General features: G+C 36.8%; 2 protein-coding genes across 5 annotated transcripts; one reads left to right on the top strand and one right to left on the bottom strand.

The window, feature by feature from the left end:
* Nucleotides 1-36: 36 nt before the first annotated feature.
* Nucleotides 37-8,334, top strand: LOC110062720 (trafficking protein particle complex subunit 13-like). 3 transcript variants are annotated; one of them, XM_020769672.2, is made up of 14 exons: nt 37-130; nt 244-312; nt 1,177-1,276; nt 1,973-2,057; nt 2,195-2,325; nt 2,472-2,544; nt 3,704-3,748; nt 3,862-3,998; nt 4,218-4,332; nt 4,658-4,747; nt 5,133-5,233; nt 5,751-5,829; nt 6,524-6,598; nt 6,875-8,334. In XM_020769672.2, the coding sequence occupies exons 1-14, from the start codon at nt 85-87 to the stop codon at nt 6,989-6,991; spliced, it is 1,263 nt and encodes a 420-aa protein (XP_020625331.2). In that variant the 5' UTR covers nt 37-84; the 3' UTR covers nt 6,992-8,334. The 3 variants fall into 3 exon arrangements, 2 of the variants coding, with proteins under 2 accessions (XP_020625331.2, XP_020625330.2); XR_016206288.1 differs by having other exon boundaries at nt 5,751-6,598; nt 6,875-6,945; XM_020769671.2 differs by lacking the exon at nt 6,875-8,334 and having other exon boundaries at nt 5,751-6,734.
* LOC110062757 (membralin-like) lies at nt 6,935-19,494 on the bottom strand. Of its 2 annotated transcripts, XM_089286094.1 has the most exons (13): nt 19,197-19,493; nt 17,247-17,625; nt 15,192-15,302; nt 14,342-14,464; nt 13,750-13,850; nt 12,999-13,056; nt 12,749-12,832; nt 12,034-12,166; nt 11,826-11,925; nt 11,366-11,558; nt 10,784-10,849; nt 10,188-10,441; nt 6,935-9,234 (listed from the first exon to the last, which is right to left on the bottom strand). In XM_089286094.1, the coding sequence occupies exons 1-12, from the start codon at nt 19,335-19,337 to the stop codon at nt 10,200-10,202; spliced, it is 1,731 nt and encodes a 576-aa protein (XP_089142220.1). In that variant the 5' UTR covers nt 19,338-19,493; the 3' UTR covers nt 6,935-9,234; nt 10,188-10,199. The 2 variants fall into 2 exon arrangements, with proteins under 2 accessions (XP_089142220.1, XP_089142221.1); XM_089286095.1 differs by lacking the exon at nt 10,784-10,849 and having other exon boundaries at nt 19,197-19,494.
* Nucleotides 19,495-19,547: the final 53 nt, after the last annotated feature.

Below are 19,547 nucleotides of genomic sequence, written 5' to 3'. Positions count from 1 at the left end.
AGCGCATGAGGACCAGAACCAGCAGCACTTTACGCATATTTCTATGAATGCAACCGCTGCATAATCAAATGGGATCAAAACAAAATGGACACCGGGTTGCGGGAAAGAGAACACTTGCTAACTTTAAAAGGTAGATACTCAACTGAGTTTGTTTTGATCGTCTTCGATGTTTCTTTGTGTTTTCCCCTATGATTGATCTTTCTTTTGACACTAGATATTACGGACTTCTTGTAATGTTTTTAGTAATGAGATTGACCAGACCATCGTTGTACACCAGTGTTCCCGTGACAAATGAAACCCAAGATTTACCAGGTCTGTAAACTTGATTATTTTTAAAATTATAACATGAAAAAAATACAGAGTAAAATTTTGCCTGACATGTGCATCCATTTTAGCGATCTTTATTCAATAAAATACAGTTTTTGAGAGCAAAACAGTTATAAGTCCCTGGAGTGATCATAAGCATTTGTAAGTCAGGGATTCAAATTTTTTGAACGGTGGAGTAGCCATTCTCACTTGAGGCAATCAATGTCTGCTCCTAGCCCTTATGCCTTGGTGGAGACAGGGGTCTGAGGTCACATCCTAGCCCATCCATGGGCTTTGCACAGGGTTCTCCTCGCTTAACGCAGGGTTTTGGGTGCAGAATTGCTGCCTGCTGCACTCCTTCAGCACTGTGCTGAAGCCCCATCAGGCTTAGTGAAATGTAGCAACCCTAAATCCCAGGGTGTCAAGAATTGATGTAGATGATGATGAAGATGGTGATGATGACGACGACGACGAGGTAGCAGTTGGTATACTACAGCCTTTTCTCAGACCATTTCATGCTCTGAGAAATTACTTAGCTTCATTTGCAGATTGAGAAGTGACTATGTGTTGCTTAATTTGATGTTTATCTGATCAATGAAACCTAACATGATCATTAAAATTGTTATCATGTTATCAAGTATGTAAAATAACCTGAGAAAGAAGACATTTCATCACCACCTTTGGTCATCAGACATGTGAAGTATGCTTGTTTTGGTAGTAGTAATAGTTAGGTTAATGCTGTGCATGGTCATCTAACAATTCAGGTTAAGAAATTGCAAACTAACAACTCCAAACACTCACCACTTGCAATGCAGTAATAATTATATTTTCACTTGTAAACAATGACAATGGTGTACCATTTTCCTGTAGAAAATACTTTTGAGGATGCACAGCTGTCTGATATAACCTCTGTCAAGGGCCTCAGTAAATTTGCTTTGGGTGAATTGTTTGTCTTGCCACAGACTTTTGGGTAAGTGGCTTAATGTCTGTCTGTACTCAGGCAATACAATGATTAATCTCAGGGCTTCCAGATTCCAGAACCTGTTTTTATTCAATTGAGGGTGGACCGGCCCAGAACTGAGTAGTATTGAGCAGTGTGGGAGAAGCTAAGGAGAGGGGACAAAACTGACTTTCACTAACAAATCAGTCTGATCCAGTAAGAAAGCTTACAATGGATTGGAGAAGCCAAGTCGCTTAGCATTGATAACTAGGATTTAACTTTAGTTCCTTCCTTGGTTTCCATAACAAGAAAAAAATACGAGTACCAGTGCTTCTCCCTGGAGGGGATGCAGATAACTCCCAGGACACAAACCCTGTCTTGAACCAAGACTGCTTGATATGGAGGCTAGTGCAGCTGCCATTAGAGTGGGTTGTCAAAATGAACTGGCTGCCAGCAAAAGTCTCCATCTGCTTCATGTTCTTGGCCAGCTACTCCGATTCTTCACAAACAGATGACAAATTAGCTACTTACAGTGACAGTTATGTCACCTCAAAACATTGTGACTTTATAAGACCATTGATGACACCACACTCTTGACTAATATAAATGACCTGTTGTGTAGAAATGTAGAGACTGGATTAAAGCTTCAATGCCATCTATGACAATGCACTTTTAATATCATCTCTATGTCATTACAGGTTTAATGTTGTCTATTCACTTCTACAGAAACATATTCCTAGGTGAAGTATTTTCAAGTTATGTCAGTGTTCATAATGATAGTAACCAACCAGTGAAAGATATTGTGATTAAGGTGCGTAGCTTTTGTTTTTGCTCGTGTACCACAGTAAGTCTCCTTAAGTTGTATACTGTCTGGTAATCATTGTCACCTTCCTAGAACAATTCTCATAATGAAGAAAGCTGGCAATGATTCAATAAATTCCTTTTCAGACTGATCTACAGACGTCATCTCAGAGACTGACCCTGTCAGGTACAGCTAACATGCCAGTTGCTAAACTTGATCCCGAGGAGAGCTTTGATCAGGTTATTCAACATGAGGTCAAAGAACTAGGAACACACATGTAAGTCAGATCAAGCTGCTTTCAGAGTGTTCCTCAATATTGTTCAAGTCTGTTTTTGTTGTAGAGTTCAATTTTTATGCAAGTAGGTGTTTCAGTTATCCCAAGGACTTTTGTTCATAGATCACGAATGTTCATTTATTCCTCAGTCTTGTGTGTGCTGTGAGCTATGCATCCTTAACAGGCGAGAAAATGTACTTCCGGAAGTTCTTTAAATTCCAGGTGATTATAATGAATAATAAGTTTTCATTTATACCACTTCCCCCAATGCTGCCCCCTCCCCCCCCCCCCAACCCTGCGTCATAGTAATAGGCCTTTGACTATCTTATCTGCGGTAACATAATGGTAAATGGTTTGAACCCAGGAGTATCAGTAGTATCAGGAGTATGCTGTCCACTTTCAGAAATGTTTAAATATTGTATGACTGTGTAATTTGAATCAATCCAATGTCATTTATAGGAATATGCCATTTTAACACTTGAACATGTGTGCATAAACTACCTCGCAAAATGGAAATTGGGTGTCAAAGACATCCAGGAGCTTCTACTATTGGGAGCCAGCTCCTGGATGGAGACTGCTCTCATGGCTGGCAAATCCTGCCAACCCAGCCATGAGCCTGGAGAGGAGAAAAAACAGGCAGCTTTCACACTGATGCAACAGTGGAAAGAGAGGGAGGGAAAGGGGGGAGCCTCTTTACTATATTGTCCCACAAAAGTAAGACTTGTACTCCTTATTGTTAACTCTCACTGTTAAATTGCATTTAACTGTATCCAATAAGTCTGGGTTACCCAGATCATGTGTACTAAAGGTATCCATGGTAGAGTGTCGATCAATACTCTCGATCAGTACCCTCGATCAATACTCAATTGACATCCAGATTGTTATTTGGTCAGCACTCTATTGACTCTTGATCAAGAGTTGTTTTTTTTTATGCTTTTCCTGTCTTACAAACATCGCTTACAGTACATGAAAAAAAAACCTACTTATTACAATTCTTTGCATTATGTAACTTACAATATGCAATAATAATTTATTACTTATTATGGCATAACCTACTTACACATTATGTTACAGTTGGTTGATATTTGGCGGAGTGTTGACCAACTCATATGAATCGATTGAAAATTAGTCGACTCTCAACCGACTGTTGACCAAGATGTCGATGGAGTGTCAATCGAGTATTGATCAAGAATATTGATAGAGGGTATCGATTGACACTTGACCGCAGATGTCTTTAGGACACATGATCCACTTACCCTTGGCATGCAGTGCGCATGAAACACTAAGGAAGTGGGCTCCAGTGACAAGATAAGCTCTCCCTGAATACACGATGCTTTTACAATAATTTTAAATGTACGTTGCATTTTTATTCATCTACTAGGTTCTAAAACCTCTTGACGTTAAAACAAAGTTTTACAATGCTATGGTAAGCAATACAGTCAGTCTCCAGTCTAGTATTGTACATGAATCAAGTGCTGTAATTTATGTTATAATTTTATAATCATGGCACTCTGTTACCTCAGTCTTTACTTTTGACAGGATGATGAAGTATTCCTTGAGGCTCAAGTGCAGAACATAACATCAAGTCCAATGGTTATGGAGTCAGTCAAGTTAGAGCCATCATCTGCATACACTGTCAAAGATCTTAATGTCATCCCGGTTGAACAGAAAATTGGGTGAGGCATTTTGTGGTAGTGAAGTAGCTTCTTAACAGAGTTTAATTTGTAGGCAATCTTGGTTAAAAACAAGTTCTGCTCTATGTCATACACCCTGTAAGTTGGTGGTGTATGGCTTGAAGGAAAATTATGTTGCAGGGACAAGCATTTTCAAAATACTGTAATGTATGAATTTAGGATAAATGTGCAAAATGATCAATTTTTTTGTCACTTGGCTAGAGAGGAGACTGGTACAAAAAGTATATTTGGTCAGGGGTCATACATGAACCCCAACGACACCAGACAGTATCTGTACAGGCTGACTCCAGTAGCACCCACGGACAAGAATATCAAGGTATAAAAAATTGAATAACTTGAAAATATTGTAAAATAAGTGACACACCATGAGTACACATTGAATTGAGAACATCAAATGAGTGATGTACTACATACCTTAATCCTGAACTATATTAACTAGTTGACTGTTTACATTATAACTGTTCAACTAAATTTTGAGAATTTTTCACATCAAAAAATACCCGAGTGTACTCAAACGAGCAATTTATAAATTATGTATTTAAGATTTCTTGTTTGTTATCTGTAATTGCCCAAGAAATAAAATTCTTTAAAAACATTATTTGTTAATTGGATAATTTAAAATGAACATTTTTAAATCACAGGTGGCTAATGTTGTTGGGAAATTGGATATTGTTTGGAGAACAGCTTTTGGAGAAAGAGGAAGACTTCAAACTAGTCAACTGCAGAGAGTGGTGTGTATGATACCAGCTGTACAACTAATAATAACGTTATAACAAAAAAGTTACATGTATTAGTCTGATGTAGCTATGCCAGTACAGAGGTCTAATTTTGCCTTCTTTTACTACTAGTCCCTAATAATTTTAGTGTAAAAAATTGCCTTACAAGTTTAACTCAGGTGAATTGCCAGCTGAGAGTTTTCTGAGCAGAAAAATATGGTGTTCTTTGCAAGGCTACATGTGTTTATAAAGCACAAGTATATAATAGTGGAACTTAAAAGTACCATGTGACATGAACCTTTGAGTACACTTCGCCTAATGTGTTGTTGTTAATATTGTCTAGTTTCATTTTTATTTTCCAGTGTTTAAGATCGATATTAAAATTAATTTGTTGTTCTAGTCTCCTCCAGTGTTAGATATCAAAATGAGTGTTGTCCAAATCCCAGATGCAGTATTAGTGGAGAAAAGGTTTCCATTGAAACTTAAATTAAGAAACACATGGTAAGGTCTTTCAAATAAAGATTTATAAGCTGGTTTTTTTAATCATCACCTTCAAGATTTTATTTCATGAGAACTCATTTTGTGAAAACCAAACTTTTGTGGAGTTGTCCACATTATATTTTGTGGAAATGTGCACCATATTCCCCCCACGGAAGGGAATGGAATTTCCTGGGGTGGGGTCTGTGAGACCAAAAAACAATTTAGAGAAATGTTTGAAGCTTAATTGGAATTTTCCAGAGGGGGTGATGGGGTCTTATAAAAAAATCCCTTCCATGGAGGAGGTATGAATATTTTCTGTAACTACCCAATGTAGTAAGAAAGAAAAATACTGGTAACAACAATCCTCCATAGTCTGATCGATGGTCTATGTTTATTTACAGTCTACTCGATTGGCATATTTGGAATAGGTCCCCACCCCTTCTTAGAAATTCATGGGGGGATGTTCATAAATTTTGATAGGATCGCTGTTTGGTTACAGGAATAGTATACCCTTTACTTGGCTTTGTTCTCATTATAGTGATAGAAAGATGGACCTGAAACTGTTCATGACAAAAAGTAAAGATGGTGGACTGATGTGGTGTGGTACATCTGGCAAGGTAAAATTAATGATTGAATTTATTTACTCAACAAAAAACCTCAGTGTGAAGTACCTGTGCAAAGGTCTCTTTTCTGCCACACTTATGGGACAATGTACAAGACTACTTGTACATTGCACGAAAACAATAACAGCTCTACACCACACCCATGTCTTGTCCAGGCCTTTGGGAGAGAAGCAAAGTACAACTAATCCGAGTTTCGTGATTAAACCAACAGCCCTTTGAAGATAGCGTAAGTCTCAACCATCATTGATCATAATCATTATTTTTACTTACAATTTAGAGAAAGGCGGGGCCTGTTTCTTGAGCGTCCCAAAAAGTTTTTGCACCTGGAAAGCCATAGCAAAATCTTCTAAGATTTAAAGGTTTAAACACCTTACGATTAGAGAGCTGTGTTATTCATATATTCTTACACCTGTAATATGAACAGAGTTCTCTTCATACAAGGAGTTTCAGATGTATACACCTCTCTGTTTACAAATATAAATTGACTAAAATTGGCTTTTCGCACCTGAAGAGTTTCCGGGGCTTTCAAGAAACTGGCCCCAGGTGTCTGTACTGACATGAGAACCTTTGAATGAAACCACAGCATTACTGAACCATTTAGGCTTCCTAGGAGGCCATTACAGTGAAATTACATTACATTATGTTTTTCTATGTGATGTTTTGGTCCTAATTATGTTGTCATATTTAGAGTTTAGGTCTTCTTCTTCCTGGAAATTCAGTGGAGTTACAACTTAACCTGCTTCCACTTGCTGCTGGAATGCAAGTATGTCTTGCTTCCTTTACTTGATACTTTACAAATCAGTCATTACTCATTAAGCCATATTTCAAGGGCACATAACACCATGCTAACTAAAAAGCCTCCCTGCAACACGCAATGAAGTAGGAAAACAGGATAGCCCCTTAAAGAAAAACAAATAGAAAACCAGCAATAAATTCAGACTTTTTTTGAACATTAATGTCAACTCACAAAGTTCCCTTTGATGAATACAGTTTATAAGGTTTTGTCTAACAGTAATGAAGTTATGATTTTTTTTTTCAGAGTGTTGGAGGCTTGCAAATTGTAGACTGCCTTTCTTCACGGACGTACGAGTTGGACAACTTGTCACAAGTGTTTGTTTATTCATCAGAAATATCACCATTCCTTCATCAACACTAATGAGCTGATGACAAGTAGTCACCTACAAACAGATACCCCCATCTGGAACAACATCCAATAACACTGATCTTTAGTGCGACTGATATGATATTTCTAAGAATGAGGAAAATAAACTGTCTTCGATGTTGGTTTTTACATTTACATGTAGAAACTAGACACGAGTCAGAAAGAGTAAATGTCAGGGTATTGGGTAAGAAGTTTCCAATCAATATCTTGTAATCGATAGTTGTGGAAGCTTCTCACGGAAAGGTTATGTTCCAAAAGCATACATTGAACACATTGTTCCAAACCAGAATAATTAAATAATTTATTACCACAAAACCATCCTACAGACTCTCTTCAGGGAAGAGTGCTTGATAAAACAACGTAGTTAGCAACCTTTTTCCTCCCAAAAAATACCCCAGAAGATTTGGAAGTTATTAAGGGTGCATTTCCTTTGTTACATACTGGTAATGTTATGCAAGTAGCTTTAGAGTCGTTAGTAAATAACAAGTAAAAACAATTATGCTGTGATGATCCAGGTCAAATAATAAAAGATGCTTGGATCATAGTACATCAGAGAAACCAATGAATCCACTCTGGAAAAGGACAGGAATCTTGGATCAAAGGAAAGCACCCTGTTCTGTTCAAGTCTTACGACAGTAAATTAAAATAGTGTTACCTTACCTATGAATGAAAACCAACCGTTACCTTAACTGGAGGCTAACTAGAGTAAAGAAGCTAATCAACTGTCTAAACCTCAGACGCCAAATGTTTGGAAGGTAGAGAGACAAAGAAAGCTAAAAGTCTTTTGGTACTGAAACAAAATGAAATATAATTTACCAGTATGTACTAGCATAAAACTATTTACAGCAAACAAATACCTTTTGAACTGAAAGGATTAATTGTCTGGATAACAGGGTAATTTTATGTTCACTGTCATTCAGTTTTTCTTTCAAAATCCTGTTCTTGTAAAGAACACTAGTTTTGGGACCTTAGTCATTTAGTTCCTTGTCGTTGTACTCAAAAGACACTCTCTTCATAAAGAATTATACAATCTATTGGATATTTATAGGTATTGCTTAGGTATTGCTTATGTATTGCTTATCTTTGTCTGTCTTCAAATGTCAAGCCCTACTTTTCATAATGTAGTTACTGCTAATCAACCTTTTCCTGTACAATTTAGCTTTGACTAGCAGCACCTAGTATCTTACACAAAAAGCATACTTTTGTTCTCATAACCAGTCCTGTACTGTTAATTACAAACATAACATTGTTATCAACTGCAAACCAAGTAATGCCTTTTTACATGTATGTTCTTCACTGTTCTTTATAGAATAAAATCCAGTTGATGTATGATGGAACGGACAATGTTTTACTATAAGAGTGTGTCGTTAGTTGAAATGATTGTCTTTACAGTGAATGTCTAATCCAATTTCCAAACCGAACATAAAATCTCTTCTATAACACACACACACGACTGATGCTAGCAGCAAACACAGAATGTGAATCACTAACACGCAAGTAAAGCATTGCCAGACATGAGCTGAGTATTAACCAGTGTAAGAAGCATGCCTTAGCCAAGATGCAATGCTGTCAGATTTCTGCAGCATCTTTGGTCAATTTTCTAGAGACTATGGTTTATGGTAAACAACCAAACACCCATAATATGGCAATTTTCTCCCAAAAGTGGCTTCCATTGGGATACCTTCTAAAATATCACTAGTATTTCAATGGCTATTAATATTTCTTTACACAAGAAATGCAGTTTCTTCCTTTCCCTAGGTAAAACATCAATCCTCAATTGCAAGACAGCGTTTCTGACAATTTTAAGAGGTTGCTGAAAACCTGTTACAGCAGGGCTACAATCCTACATTCTGTTAGTGATAACCTCATCCAGACTACTAAACAGTGTAGCCCTGATGTAACTGCAACATGCCAGACATCAGTGGAAAAATGTGCTTCTGCATTGTAGCTGTGTTGGTTAGTTCACTCAATGCCACTTTAGGGAAATGAAATAATTTTCTAATCCATGAGACACCACTATTCATAATTGTAAGGGGAGCCATAATATAAGCTGATCAGAAGTTATCCCAAAATGTAAACAGATCTAGGAATTAGATAAGAGGATATTATGGCCCTATTACATTGCAAAATTCTTCAGGTCTGATCCCAGATTCCACAGAATTAGGGTTGTCATTAATCTTTACAACTGGACTTGCATTGCCTGCTCCCTCTGCATATCCTCAGCAGGACTGTATCACCTTAAGAAAAAAAAAAAGAGAAAAAGTTAGTTTTGATCTAAAGAAACATAAACTAGCTGCATATGTAGACTACACAAAGAAAGGGCAAAAAACTTTTATCCCCTTGCACGGCTGAGACAAGTTTTTTTTGCTGCCTACTGTAAATCAGGGGTTCTTGGTACACTTTTGATCAAACCCAAACAACGAATTAGCGTTACGCAGTACAGCATTTCTTGTTTTAATAGTTCTCTATGTAAGTTTAGGAAAACATTCATTTTACACTAACAGACCAACAAAATTGTTTATTGTTATATGGCAAGGAAGTCTTGAGGTAAATCCATTCAGTCTGATTAGTTCTTTCTTGGTCAGGATTTTGCCACAGGAGCCGTGTATTTTTTTGTTCAAACAGTAGCAAATTCAAAATTTAGTGCCATATAATAAATAATTACTACTGGTAACCTAGCTTGCTCAAGCCATACTAGGAAACATTGGCCATCAGACATTTTGTACGGACTGAACATAACGGGATCCATACTGCCATGACTTCAGAGCAACATTTCCAAGTAAGGCACTCATGCTCCCTTGGTAAGAAGTAAGTATTAAAGTTCACTTTTATTGAACTTGTAGATGAAGTGATATGTGAATAAAGAAGTTTGTTTCACTAGCCTGTCGTTTAAGCAGCAGGCAACATATCGTTTGTCATCTGTTTTGGACTAGTGGATTTTAAGCTTGGATGACCAAAATCTAGATAGTATTTGTTCGATGGATGAGTGAAATGAAAAATATTTTTTCCCTTCCTTAAAGGACTGTTTGGCTAAATTCAAAGATGATATCTTAAGAATCACGTGCTTCACGAAAGAGTATTAATTGAATAGAGATGTCACTTAGAAACAATATGTAGTATTAATATCAATGAAAATCATCATAGGTATGTTTCAGCAAGGGAAATTTGTGAACCATTGTTTACACTTCACCTGTTTAGATCTTTATGATGAGTCACTAGTTGCTGGCCTGGCACCAGCTTCTCTACTCTGTGCTGGGGCCAGGTCTTGGGCTTGGTGTTGCTGTGGCCATGTATGGTAGCTAGAAAAACCCTCAAATTCATCTGCTGTGTTAATGTCACCAGGAAGATGAAAACTGTGTCCTTCTGTTAAATCATCAGTTGCAGCATCACTAGATCGTGTCCACCGTCTTCTTGTTAAGGAAGAATCAACTTGACCTCTTCCATCTGCATTTATTAAAATTAAAGTTTATGGTAAACAACTTAGAAAGAATGCTGCTTGACTGATTAAAAGACACTTATAATCAAGGAAAGAAGCGCTTTTGTTTCATAAAACCACCAATGAGACTACCATGATCTGAAAGTGGTTACCTACCCTTTAACATAGTGCATGTACATCATTATTAAGATATAACATACATCTGTCGGCAGGAAGTGGGACAGTGCGATTATCTTGGTTTTTGAAACTTTGAATTTGTAAGGCCTGTTACCAAACACACTCAAACTTTAAACAATAACTCCTCAGAAATGTGCTGATTAAGGATTTGAAAGTATCACCAGGCAGCTAACCTTCTTCAGTTGGTAAGTGTACTGTTTCTCTGGTACTACTACTGTAAACTATATGCTCATCGTCATCTGTTAAGTGACATTCAAGAATATGAATTATTTCCAAAAAATAATTTAATAATCAATCATACATCTTTAGCTACAGTGTCACAGCTCAGGGATTCTTAAATTGCAAATATAATAGTCAAAATCAACACAGAATATTTCTTTACAACTTTGAAACAAAATTTCACCACTCAAAAGTTTAATTCTACAACAGTACTCTTCTTGAGTTCTTTCAATGACCTGTACAGTTATTACACTGATAAACCATACAAGATGTGCTCTGACCCAGGTGAAGGATTCTTTGATTTCCCTCCCTTCACAAAAACCAGCACTTTGAGGTTCCAATCCAATCTGCAAACAGTGGATGAATGGCCATGCTGCAGAATGTCCCACTGAGGGTAACTCTCATTTATGTAATTCATGTGTATGCATTTACCTTGTACTGGCACTTAATTTACAAACTAAGCAAGATAAATGCATGGTTTAATGGATAGAAGTACAGTTTACTACTCTCAATATATCTAGATACTGATGACGTACCATCATTAAATGGAACATTGGGTAGTGGCAAGTTACCAGGGGGAGGGTGGTTGGGAAGTTCATCTGCTGCTGGCACATTAACTTCATCAGTAAGTGCAGCAATAGGATCCGCTAGCAGGTCTTCTTCAGGATCAGCCTGGTGACTCAGGATCACCGGTAACTCATAGTGATGGAAGAAAAATAACATGGAATGCTGTGGAAAAACAATCACCTGTCATGTACATTGTTATTAAGCAATAAACCTGTAAACTGATTTGGACTAACTACAGCCACATTATATCAGCATCATAGTTATTTTCTCAACCTTGTTCTCTTTCTCTCCACTAGCAAGGCAACAAGACTTTTAGCACTGAAGCCCAACACACTGACCATTTGACTACTACACCTCCCAACAAGAAAATAAAGGGTCAATCTGAGGTTCTCTACACCCAAATTATTAACAAAATAAATAAATAAATACCTGAATGAAAAGCCAAGAAGTAACAAGTGCAAGCCCACTGTACTGCCCATTGAAACGGTAATGGTATGCATAAAATGCAAAGTGATATAAGTAGAAGAATCTGAAATAAAACATATTGAAACAGTTTCACATGGAAATCAATAGCAATTACTGATTATATTCTGATACTTGGTAAATTGTGCACATTTCAAAAGTTACAGTGACAAACCTGAGCCAAAACTTTTTACTCTGCTGCGTATGACAGCAAATAGCATCATACTGATCTGCTGTCCATACTATAAGGATAATGTAAAAACTTGTTGTGGTGTCATTGAAAAACTCGGACATAATAGCTTCCATTCCTGTGGGAAGTAACAAAAATTAAATTTTGTGAGTTAGAAGAAAAATTACAAGAACATACACATTGCAGTGTGTTAGCAAAAAACTTAAAACTTTCGTTATAACAATCTAAGCAAAGATCCAAAAGATAACTTAAAAAAAATACTCGAACATTATCAATAAACAATTATTGAAAAACTCATACATGTATATATAAAATTTACGACATTAACATTTGATTTAAGAGGAAGGCTTTCATTTTACGCTTAAAAATGATAAGAGGATTCACTTAATTTAAAGTGGGGTTTTAAGGCATTCCACTAAGTTACAGTTCTGTCATAAAAAGATCTCTGTCCCAACTTAGTTTTAAAAAGCGGTATATTAAGCTGAGTAGATGATCTGGTCGCCCAACAGCTAATGTTCTCTCTGGGGATAAAATTTGAACTGAGGTAGTTTGGTACTTGACCTGTGATACATTTAAAGGCCAAGATGGCATCTCTCAGATACAGGTGGGAAATCCAACTGGGATCATAAAATGTTTATAGCAAGTGTATGTATGTATCATTTACTTCTTTCAATAACAACATGTACGGTGCGTCGCTTACCTACAAGGGAGAGGATAACTGTGAAGAGGGGAGCTGCAGGAAATGCAATTGTCACATTCAGATCCAGCATCTGAAGCAAGTTCACTGAAAATGTAAGAATGTAGAATGAAATTTAAACCAGAAGTCCCACTATCTGTCCAAACAGCCACCACTTCATAGAGTTTCTATGACATGAATTAGCAATGTTTTACATGTAAGAGTGTTGTTAAATGGATACTGGCCACATTTCCCACCACAACCTGATACTTACCTATGAAGACAAAGATTTGATGATGACAATACCTCAACAGCATTGAAATCGAAATTGTCTGAAAACAAGGCAAAATGATGCAATTCATCAGCACGAAAAAAAAAGAAAATTACTAGTTACTAAAGGATGATAACAGGAACCTGAAAATACCTGAAAAGGGCAACCTAGGTAAAATAGTCAATTGGTAGATAGGATCTAGAAATAATTCATCCTTAGCCAAGGCTTCTGCCAAATTGACCAAAGAGGAGCAAATTACTCAGGCTAATCCTGAAAGCCGTGACCAAGGAAACAGAAATCCACTTTAATTAGTACTTATACAGGAGCAGAAAGCTTCTAAATATATCAGAAAAATAAGATACATTGTAATATATGAATTCTCAAGATCCTGTAGGCATAAGCGTATCAACAACTCAACCCCTGCCACCTGAACTGGAATTAACTTTATTAATTTCAATAGCTACAATTATTAGTTTATCATACTTGCTTAGAAAAAAACACCAAACACTGGTTATTGAAAAGAGCACAATTTTTTTTTCTAGTTCAATAAATACATGTACCTTGCTTGTGGATATACATATAATTATGTATGCAAAAGCTTGTGGTTGCACATATGAAATTATCTTATATATCTATAGAGATTTAAATCAAGCAGTTGACATTATCTAAACTCTGGGCAGATGAATTCTTAAAGGCCCAAACTTGAAGTCATAATAACTCAAACAGATCCCAAATTACAAGTTAATCTACTCACAAATATGAACATGAGGACAAGAGCAACCAAGTATGACGTGCGTGCCATCCACATGCTGACAAACCGAAAGTGGTCTCCAGTCACAACGTTACGTAAATAACCTGCACAATTAACACAGCAAAGAAAATGAATGACTACCAGTTTGAGTCATGCATGACTCTGGTAATGGTTGTTTTAGCTTTGTGAATAGCATTGTTCCCTGACAACAAAAGTCTAACATTTCAGAATACTTATCTCATATTAACAGTGAATGATTAGTTAAAATTAATTCATCATACAAGGAGACACGTTAATAAAGGTAACTCATAAGTTCTTTTTTGTTATTGCTGTGGTTTGCAGTTCGAAGTGAAATGTAACAAGAGTAGCCCAACTTTGGAAACATCTTTTGTGAATTGCACTTGACACTGTGCTCACATATTCACTAGGTCTCTGTTTAAGTATTGAGGTCAGAAAAATTATCAGAAGTCATACAACAATCAGTGAGAAGTCAGAAATCTAATATAGGTAAATTGGTAAATCACACACAGCACACATAGTAAATAATAGTAATAGTCCTGCATGTCTATAATAAGTGTCACCAAAAGTTAATTACCTTTGTTGTCCTCATACTCTGCCAGTCTCTTGACACTTGACATTAATACATCATCATAACCAAGGAATTCATCCAACAAGAAACGACTCAAACTGTCCCCAAAACATTCTTCCACAGCTGGGTCTGAACACATTAACAATTCATCACTGTACTGAATCTGAGAAGTACATTGGCCTAATGGTTTGAGAGGTCTGGCTAACGGACATTGAGTTATGTTCTGGGCAAGACACTTTACTCCCACAGTGCCTTCCTCCAATCAGGAGTATACATGAGTAACCGTGCATTGTTGGGGCAACCTGATAGAATGCTGTGGAGTAACCTGTGATGGACAAGCATCCCATCCAGTGTGACTAGCAATACTCTTAGTCACTTCAAACTCCAAGACCTAAGAGTTAGGCTTAAGGGGTTTTACTTTCAGAACTGAACCTAGTCTGAAAGTCAATACAGTGGTTTGAAATAGTTTATCTAATTACCAGTGGTTGTGAAATGATTAAAAAGAATCTCATGTTTCAGATCATGTGGCCAAAGTATTGACACTATTTTCTAGCAATACTTCCTCCAGAGTATGTTGATGCTCATGATTTTTACCCAGTACTAAGGAGAACTCCATAAGGATGCACTGGATAATTCTGTCCATTTCTGTAAGAATTTGCCCTGTGAAGGTTGGAATTCAACAAGAAATTTGCCAAAGTCCTGAAACTGAAATTATTGTGAACACTTATACACGTCAGCTCTTTGGTAATTAGAAAAACTGAACAGCCAAAAGCCATCAACATGTGTTACTCATTTCAACCCTTCATGGGTTTCTATTATCTTTCCTTTCTAAAAGATTATGCTACTTGTTACTTACCAAGTTCAACAAGCAGGACAGGAATACCAAGCTTCTTCCTGGATTCTGAAGACAGCCTTAGAAATCCATACTCCAAAGCATATTCTACAGCATATTCTTCTTTCTTCTCACCTACAAAAGTTTCAAAATGTGTGGTCTCAACATGTTCCTCCTACCAGGTAGGTCGCGGAAAAAAGTCAAATTTCGCCAGATTTTCAGGGACAAATCTGCGGATAAAACGGCCGATTTCACGGGAAGTTTCAAGGCCAATTTCGCTGAAAAACAATCAGTAAAAAATGTCCGATTTCACAGGAGTTTTCTAAGCAAATTTCACTGGAAAGTGATTGGTTTTGTGCTGATTTGAGGAACGTTTTTAATGAAACTAGATGCTCTTAGAGCATTTACCCAGGCTTCGTACCGCAATATGAAATCATACTTTACAAGTAAGCTTATTGAACACAATAAAAACAAACAAGAGAATCAGGATGTCAGAAACACAAGAGTCATGCTTAGATATTTACTATTCAAGTTGCTTCGTTGAATATCTTCTTTATCCAATTGCACGTTGTTTGCCTCATCTTCAAAGTTCTGTTTACATCGATTCCTGATTTTTTTTCAACATCAACCTACTACACAAAGGAAATACAGTATGTTTGATTCTTGTCAGTCTTCGTTTTTTGATTCTAGTTCTTTGTTTGGACTTTGGTACTTGCCAAGAAATGATTACTGAAGGTTGCGGTTTGCTCTATGTTTGGCCATGAGGTTATTTTTACAGAAAACATCATTTCCTCTTTTAACAACAATGCGCTCTTGAAATGCACTAATGACAAAGGTTTTTACATCATGGCTGCTGCCCAGTTTTTTTGCAACATTAATTTAAGAACGCCTGGTAGTTTTGGGATGTTGTGTACTCCTTGCAGTGATGATGTTTTAAGGTAATTTAGCAAGTTTACAGCAAGTAAGCAGCCCCAACAGCCAAGATAACTTTCAAACATGTGGTGCCAACAAGTATTCAGAAAGATTTCTAGCAAATTTCATGGGATTTCGTGTGTTTTTGTGAATTTCGCGGGATTTTGCGGATTTACTTGAAATTCGCGGCTCCGCAACCATGCAAAATATCAGAAGCCCTGTAATTAGGGGTTACATGTACATTCCTTTGGGTCAAAAGTATCGCTGATGGTTAAATCACAGTTTCAATAATATCTTAAAGTGCCTATGAAGTAAAAAATAATTGCTGCTTATTTGAAAGGCTTTTCAAAGTAAAGAAGAATGGCGTTTCCCTTTTTGGACTATCTTTTTTCGTTCTAGAGATGTTTACCTTTTTGTGTTATGCAAATGAGGAAAGTGATGATGTCATAGGTGGTTCCACTTGAACAGTAAAACACTGAATCAAGAATATCTCTAGAAATATTGGAGCAGTGTTCTTCAAACTTGGCACCACAAATGTGCATCACAAAAGAAACAGAATGATACCTTCTGTGTTGTTGCCATGGCAACACTTTTGGCTCTTGTCTCTTTCTGTGAAAAACCAAATGTGCCAATTTGCAACCCTTCGAAAAGGGACAGAGGGTCTTGCTCGGAACACAATGATTCTCATATTGTCTTAACTCTCCCCATTAGATTGTTGGGAGTGGATGATCCTTGTTTAAGATAAAATCTGGTAATGTTAGTTTTAATTAAAACAGGACCAGCAGCATAATTATTGTCATGGCGACAGCACGACGGGTGTCACTTTGTTTCTTTTGTGATGTACATTTCTGGTGCCAAGTTTAAAGAACACTGCTTTAATATTTCTAGAGATATTCTTGATTGAGTGTTGAACTGTTTTAGTGGAACCACCTATGACGTCATCACTTATAATACAAAAACGTGAATATCTCTAAAAACGAAAAAAGATATTGCAAAAAGGAAAACGCCATTCTTCCCTACTTTCAAAAGCCTTTCAAATCAGCAACAATTATGTTTTACTTCATAGGCACTTTAAATTCCTGGATTACTGAGCACAATGCCTGACCAACCCATTTTAACCAATACATTATCTTACACTTAATGAAATAGCAATTTCTTGATGCCTACCTTCAACTTTGATTGGTGCTAACAGTTCAAAAGCACTTGGTACCACCGTATCTCTTACAGGAAGATGATTCTTTTGTGGTGCACTATCAGATGAATGACCATACACATTCCCCACAGAAGATGAATTATCATTTGACTTAACATTGACTCCTGAGTGACTAATATTTACATGGATACTGTCAGTAATGTTGGAACTAGTAAAGTTTGTTCTTGTTGTATCATTTTCAGATAATCTGCTAACAGCTGCAGTACTTCTTGATATGACGACTCTGAGTACTCCATCTCTTGGCCACTTGTCCTTAACATGGTCCAAACAGTTTATAGGAGTTCTTGAAAAAGCATTATGTATGTAACCAAGGATCACAAAACAAGTGATTGCCTAAGGAAAGAACAAACAAAATGTCAAGTAACGTTCTTTGTGAACTGATGAAGAGTAACAGTTACTGTATTCAGACAAAATTACCACAAGGACTTGATTTAGTGCCAGGAACTAGCTGACCTTTGAGTGCTCAAGGAAGGGTACTCATCAGAAAGGGAGTAATTATTAGGGACGGGGCACTTATTTCTTTTAGAACATAAGACAACACCATTCTTATTGTTAAGTGGAACACAACAGATAGTTTAACTCAAGGACTATGTCAATAGGTAATGTTTAATGTATGGTTTAGATGGAAAAGCACACTTCACAGTTCATTCACCTAGCCAGTTTATTTCATGTCAACGATTTGAATGGAGGCACTCTTTGGAAGAGGTGCATATTAGAATAGGGCTGCTTACTCCAAAAAAAATGGCACTCAAGGGGGAGCCCTGATTAGAAAGACGATGCTTATCAGAAGGGGAGTGCTCCATTGCATCATTACAATGTGACAGTCTACATTTGTAATAAAATTATAATAGATTTGTTATGTAATGACCAACAGACACTTCTTTTCTTTTCATCTATGGTCAAACATTCCTCACTGCTAATGAATTATTGTCTTCACAAATGATAATCATTTCAAGTTTGGATCTTCATGCAAGTTCAAAACCATTCTTCAATGGCAGAAAAGAAATTGTTTGTTGCTGTCATCTGCAGCAAATCTCATGAAGAAACAAAATTCCAAGAACTGGAACCAATCTGGACTTTCTTGTTTTACATTCAGTAACTCCAAATTTACCCACAAGACTTGACAGGCAAAATTTTTAATAAAACCTCTAACGACTGAATAGTGTTTCCAAATGGACATTAATTTTATCTTTGCAGCTTTGGGAATTCATTTATTTTAAAGCTTGCAGCTCTACATAAGCAAGGCTTAGGGATAAATAAACACCTAGACAAAGTACAACGTAAACATCCATATGAGCTCCTAATAGAGACAAGGATTTTCACATGCATGCAAATAAATTATTTCCATCACTAATCACAGGGTGGAAGTTAATTCACTGGACTGCAGCCAAACCAGCCTAGTGATTAGTGTAATGTAGCTTGAACACAAAGTGTTACAAAGATACAAGTACATGTTTTTAATATCTGAAGGAAATTGAAATGTTAAGTAGAACATAATTATTTTAGCTGGTAATGATAAACAAAACATGCTTCTTTCGTTAAATGAAGTAGTCTAATAAGGTTTTTCTACATCAGCTGTAAAATAAAATACATGAAGTTTACGTATTTGTCGATAACACGAAATCGTATTCCATGATCATACTGTTCACTGAAACAATATTGAGCAGGGGGTCACAAACAATCCGTCAGCCGCATAAAAAACTTAACTGGTATCTTACGGGATATTCAAGAAAAAAACGTATTCACATCTTTGCCAAAATCACGCAATCGGTTTGCTTCTAAAATAAGCTCAGTGTGCTCCACTAAGTGTACCACCGAGTTGTTCATATCCAACTTTACGATAACAACAACGACCTAAAAAACACCCTTAAATACCATGGGTTAGATATAATAGATATAAATACCTTCATGAGCACTCCCATCTCCAAAAGCAGTCGAACAGGCGGAGGAAAAGAACGGGCATACATGAGCGCCATTTTGAAAAACAGGGCGCGGAATAACCTATCTCGGGCGTTTATGAGAGGGTTTGTTCCCTCCACTGGCATGTCGACGATCAAAATAACTTCAACCAGTATTTTAGGTCCCAAAAATCGGCAGCCTTGAATGTCTAAGCAGTTCTACTCTGCTAAAATATCTTTTCATCTTTGTCAATGAAGTACCTTCGCAATGAAGTTCATGTTTTGATGACGTTTTATCACCCAGGTCTCTCACGGCCGCTCTAACCCTCGCTAACCCAGGAGCTCGCGACGTACCAC

The sequence above is a fragment of the Orbicella faveolata genome, unplaced genomic scaffold (assembly GCF_042242905.1).
Source record: "Orbicella faveolata isolate gen_17 unplaced genomic scaffold, um_ofav_v1 contig_14, whole genome shotgun sequence".
Lineage (NCBI taxonomy): Eukaryota > Metazoa > Cnidaria > Anthozoa > Scleractinia > Merulinidae > Orbicella > Orbicella faveolata.
Note: the sequence above shows the minus strand (reverse complement) of the source record. Positions and strands in the feature narration are given on the sequence as shown.